This window comes from Eublepharis macularius, chromosome 18, assembly GCF_028583425.1.
Source record: "Eublepharis macularius isolate TG4126 chromosome 18, MPM_Emac_v1.0, whole genome shotgun sequence".
Taxonomy (NCBI): Eukaryota; Metazoa; Chordata; class Lepidosauria; order Squamata; family Eublepharidae; genus Eublepharis; species Eublepharis macularius.
The window spans coordinates 22653676-22659675 of NC_072807.1; the positions used below are offsets into that span (position 1 = coordinate 22653676).

At 45.5% G+C, this 6000-nt stretch overlaps 1 protein-coding gene across 1 annotated transcript in view; it reads left to right on the top strand.

The window, feature by feature from the left end:
* Positions 1-5745, top strand: part of AGBL1 (AGBL carboxypeptidase 1) — a 433907-nt gene extending 428162 nt beyond the window's left edge. Inside the window, exon 24 of the mRNA XM_055003103.1 lies at positions 5415-5745. Coding sequence (XP_054859078.1) covers positions 5415-5489 — 75 coding nt within the window. The 3' untranslated portion in view covers positions 5490-5745. The remainder of the gene's footprint in view (positions 1-5414) is intronic.
* The last annotated feature ends 255 nt before the right edge of the window (positions 5746-6000 follow it).

Here is a 6000-nt window from a genome sequence, read left to right on the forward strand (position 1 = left end):
TTCAACAGAACGGAGAGCAGCCCTGAGCTTTGAATTCCCAGGCATCGAGCGAACGGGTCACTGCTTGTGTTTTCTTTTAGGCTGGTGACAGCTCCAGTCTCAGGTGTGCTGCCACACCTCTGCTTTCAAAAGAGACATTTTTTTCAGTGTTATCTAAAGGGAAAGAGTCCATGAGTTTTCTTACATCTCTCTCTCTCTCTCTCTCTCTCTCTCTCTCTCTCTCTCTCTCTCTCTCTCTCTCTCAATGTTTACTTCTTCCAAATATGTATAACTTTTGGATATTTGGGAGGAGTCAACAATGATTTGCCAAGACTGTAACAAGAAGGAGCAAAGAGGTGGGACATGCGGATGTAGTGCCCCATATTCAATTGCTGTTGTGGGGAGGGGAGAGAGATTCTCCTTACCTGTGGTTTATTTTATTATGATGATAACTGCTTTGTGGAATCCCCACTCTGCCCCAACTAACACACTTTTCTTGTCACCAATGAGGGAAGCTAATTAACAGTGCAATCTTATGCAGTGCTACTCCAGTCTGAGGCTATTCATTTCACTGAAGTACTTCTGCATACGATTGAACAGCATCGGGGCTCATTTTGAGGGGGAATGCGCAGGAACACAGTTCCGGCAGTTCCCCATAGAGGTCACATGTCAGGTGGTACCGCCCACCTGACTCTCGGCCATTTTGGGCCCATTTCAGCCTGGTTTGGGGCCGAAATGGCCCAGATCAGGACTCTGATGGGTGGTGGATCACTATCCCACTCAGCAGTGGCCTGATTCTGACCATTTTTGGCCCCGCCATTTTCAGCCCCTTTTGGCCATTTTGGGCCCAATTTCAGCCCTCAATGGCCAGGATTGGGTCCAAAACAGCCAGGATAGGTGATGTTAGGGTGTGTGGCATATGCAAATCTGTTATGCCAATGACACACTTCCGATGATGGCAAGGGGCATGGCATATGCTAAAAAGTTACGCTAATGAGTTATACTAATGAGTTCCTCCAGCTCTTTTTCTACGAATTGACCCCTGGCGAGGATCATGCTAGCTTCAATCAAGCTAGGAGTGGCGTGAAGCACAGCAAGGTGGAGATAAGGTAGACAGCCAAGTAGACTGAGGGAATCTGGGCCCACTAACAGTAACAGAGTCCCTTCTGAACTGAAGTAAAGTGTTTGTCAGAGGGCTTCCGTACAAGAGCTAAGACACAGGGGTAGGACCGTGGCTATGTGTTGGAGCATCTATTTTGCATGCAGAAAGTCCCAGGATCAATTCTTGGCATGTCCAGTTAAAAAAAATCAAGTCGTAGGTGATGCAAAAGGTCTCAGCTTGAGACTGTAGAGAGCAGCTACCCATCAGAGCAAACAATAGCGGCCTGACTGAGGGCCAAGCTACACATGATGAATGACACTTGAACAGCAAGTGTATTTCTCCCTGTTCACTTGCCCTCCACTCAATCCACTTGCCGTTCAAGTGTCATTTGTCATGTGTAGCTTGGCCCTGAGTACACTTTCATGTGTGCAAGTTGCTACTGAAAACTCTGAAGCAACTTAAGGCTGCTTCCACACGCATTGGATAATACACTTTTAATGCACTTCAGCAATTGTTTTCCACGGGAAAATCCAGTTGCAAACAATTGCTAAAGTGCATTATTCAATATGTGTGAAAGCAACCCATGTGTCATGCGGAGATCCCTTGACCTATTTCTCTCAGTGTACGTCAGTCCAGAAAAGTATTCAAGATGAATTTGAGTGAATTCGGAGGGCCCAGCCAAAAGCAATTTGACAGGGTTCCTCGTGACCCTTAATGTGCCCCTAATGAATACAAATCCAGTCTCTCTCAAGACTGCTCTTTGGGAATCAAATCTCTCTGGAATTTCCTTCTCTCCGCTGTGGCCACCATCCTCCACCCCATCTCGGTAGAACCCTGGCACCAAAACAGTGACCCCCTTCTGGGAAATTTCAACAGAAGCCCCGACAGAAAAGCATCAGCTGCTTCAGAAGTTCCTTGCTCTTGTGCATTAGAATCCACCAAGAAGGACTCATCCCGCCTCCAGGGAGAGTAGAAAATGGGATTGACTTTTCCCTCCTTCTGTGTCATGAAAATGTTTAAAATGTAATAAAATAATAATAAAAGAGCTGGGCAGGGGGGATTGTGACAGTACAACAGTACCACAGGCTACGGTGATGCTGTCCTTGGCCTTTCCAACGTATCCCAGGTTAAAGGCAAAGCTCTGAACCCCGTGGTATATAGCAGGGATGTAAAAATGTCACTTATTATATTATCTTTACTGTCGGGCAGCTTCCTTGAATGGTGGGGAAATGGGACAGATGATGAGCAGTGGAGGGGTATTCATTACTATTCAGCTCTGCCCCCAAGCTTGGCTATGTTTATGCTCAGGCACTGCTAAACCCTTTAGAAGGAAAAAGCTTAGCAAGAGTACATCGAAAAGTAGGGGCTGAGCCAATAGCTGCTGACTGTTTGCTCAGGAATGTTTTGAGCAGTGCCAAAAAAAGTGCCTCCCCTTTCTGACAGTTTTTGGATCGATGGAGAAAATGTTTGCCTGCTTTTTTATTTGCTATAACTTCATTTGCCCTCAGTGATGTCATCATGTGACTCCATCTGATTAGATGTATATATCATGGCACTGTCATTGGGTCACTGCTTGATCACCCATTGGCTGAAACTGAACATGTGACCAAGATTAAAAAGGATAAACAAGCGAGGTGTGGGGTCTGGCACCAAACTAACAGCAGCTAGGGGGGGAGAAAAGAACTTGTCCTGATCACGAACAATGTGGGAAAATATTTCTGAACGTTGGTAAAACACCACACAAAACCAGTCTTGAAACAACCATATATGTCACGTCACAATTGCTTTGTTGCAATGTTTTATCAGTATGCTTGCTCATGCACATCAGTAACATGTGGGGGGAGAGATACAAGGTTACTGGGAGCCCCTACGGCCCCCTGATAAGGATTTCCTCTGCCTTCCCACACCACCCAGACCCAACCCCAACCCCAACATCATATCAAAATAAATTGCATACTTGGCTGGTTTCATGGTTCAGGAAAATAAGTAAGACTCCTGCTCCCCTCCCTGAATCTTAGCAGCTCTCGGAAGGTACTTCAGGAGCATTGTGGCAAACCAGGCACAGCATACTGCTCAGTTTTTTAAAAAAATCAGAAATAGAACAATTGCTAAAGAGTTTCAGTTGCACTTTTCCACTTCAGAAACAAGTTTACCCCAAATCCAAGAAGTTCAGAGGAGGAGAATTTTAGAAGCATCTCTATCAGCTGTCAAATACTGGAGACTGCTCCTGAATGTTAAATGTCAGATCTTGTCAATTACTGTCTCCTACAGCGGGTCACTGCTGTCAAATGTTGTCAAAAACTGGCTATGTCAGATTATTGTTTTTCAAATGTGATCGGTATTGCATTCCCGTTGTCTGATACTGAACTCCTGAACTCCACTGCAAAATCTTTGGATGGTGGATGAGGTTATTGAAGTTTCCAAATCTTGTTGAATGTGTGGAGGCGTTTGCAACTTTGAGAACAGGGAGTGGTCACCATAACCATATGGTCGTTGCACAGGAATAAAATGCCGAATCGGGATGGATTCTTTCAGAATCGGGATGGATTCGGGTATTTAGCCCGAACCCAAATCCCGAAGCACACATCCCTAGTTGAAACACAAAACATTGGGATGCTCCCCCAAAATGTTAGGAAACTACAAGCCAAGCAGCCTCCTATGATGGAGGCAACCATTTCTGAATAGATGCTGTCTGCAGACATAAAGGTGATGCCTAATGATCTCTTCCAAAGCACCTCCTGTTCCTTGGAAAAGAAGCAAATGGGTGCCGGAAAACACGTGGATGGGTGTTATGGCACCCACGGGCAGCATGCTGGGGAATCACGTTCTACAGCAAACATTCAGAAAATACCTGCTAAATATTTATACATGGGATGAATATTCACCAAAAGAAGAATTGGGGTGGGGGGGACACAAATTTCTTTTAGCTCTAATTGCAACTTCCTCCACCGGTCTCTCTAGGGAACACATTAGTAACTTGCTCACTATGCAAAGCATGTAACCTCCACTTCTGATTGAAGAATCTCAAGGATGTGGTGTTGGGGCTGGAGGAATCTTTCTCTCCTCAGAGATGCCAATTAGAGATCTCCAATACGATCCCAGCATCTCCAGTTTAAAAGGTCTTAAGTAACAGCCATTGGGAAAGACGTATCGGAGACTTTGGAGAGTCACTGCCCGTCAGAGCTAATAATATTGAGTGAGATGATTTGTTAACGGACACAGTCAGAAGGAGCTGTGACTCGGTGGCATCTGAGTGACATGGAGAAGCTCCCAGATTCAATAACTGCCATTTCTAGCAAGGGTTAGGTCATAGGTGTTGTGAAAGACCTTTGCCCATTATCCGGAAGATCTGCTGTCCATCTGAGGGCCAAGCTACAAGTGACGAATGACACTTGAACGGCAAGTGGATTGAGTGGAGGGCAAGTGAACAGGGAGGAATACACTTGCCGTTCAAGTGTCATTCGTCACTTGTAGCTTGGCCCTGAGAAGATGATACTGACTTTGATGGACCAATGATCTGATTCAGTAGAGGAGAGCTTCATGTGTGTCGTTTCTGGAAGGGAAGTCATTTCTGGAAGGGAGCATCCATAGCTCAGTAGGACAGTGCACGGCTTGCACATGCAAGGTCCCAGGTTCAATTTTGGATATCTCCCCATGGCAACCCAAAGTGCCTTTCTCCCGAATGGCAACCCAAAGTAATTACATTGTTCTCCCCTCCTCCAGTTCATTCCCACAACAACCATTCTGGGAGACAGCTTAAGCTGAGAGAGAGGAAGAGACAGACTGGCTGAAGATCACCCAACACAGTGTCACATCATAGTTGGGATTTACACCTTGGTCTCCCAAATGCTAGCCTGACTTACTAACCACTACACCGTGCAGGTTCTGTAGAAAAACACAGCTACCCTGTCAGTCTTCCTTTTCCAAAGAGTTCTCAAACAGATGATCAGATTGCAAATGTTTCTACGTTGCTGCCCTAATTTTGAAGACCATACAGAAGAGACACACAGCAGGAAGATGAACCTATCAAAATCAAGTACAAATTCTTACTTCTCTCTGCCTTGGACTGTGGAAAGCTTCTGCTAGACTAGATAGTGCAATGGCCTGTCTCAGTGTAAGACAGCTTTGAGTGCTGATCTCTCTATTACACCTTACATCCTTACTTACACCCTTCCCACCTTCTGGCTGGATAAAACCCTACATCTAAGTGTATCTGAAGAAGGGAGCTTTGACACTTGAAAGCTCATATCTCGGAAATCTAGTTGGTTTTTAAGGTGCCACTGGACTCAAATTCTCCGTTAATGCTCTCTCCCAAATCTCAATCTCTCTACAGAGGGTGATGCTCAAGTACCCTTGCAGATGTAATGGAGAAGCACGGGAACCTGCCAAATTTCCACCCAGTGACTAAATACACCCGCCTCTTGTCCCTCTGTCAAGCTTGGTCACTGTAAAAGCAAGGAGTGAGAGATTCCTTGGGGGAAGAAGAGCTGATCTGTCTTGTATGCAGCATCTGCCATGGTTTGAATGTCAACGAAGTTTCTCCTTCACCTTGCTGGCCTCTAGAGGTCAGGAGAGGGCCTTTGTTGCTGTTCCACACCTTGCTATTAGCATTCTCCCTGAGTCATGGCAATTAAGCAGATCTAGGCTCCGCACAGAGGAACGGAAATGCATTGACTTTAATAAAACAGAGTGTAAAAACAATTTGAGATTAACTCTGGGCTTGTTTATCTGTTCACGTTGGTAATTCTGCCAGGGTGTTTTCCAACGAACCAGGAAGGGCTTCCTCGGCAGTAACGTTGCCATGTTTCCCATAGGGCAGAGCTGTGCGCTCAATACTTACATGGAGAGGGAGAATTCTAGAAGAGGTTGCTTCTGTATTTAGAGGTTTGCTAGTTGTTGGAGAAACAGCACATGACGTT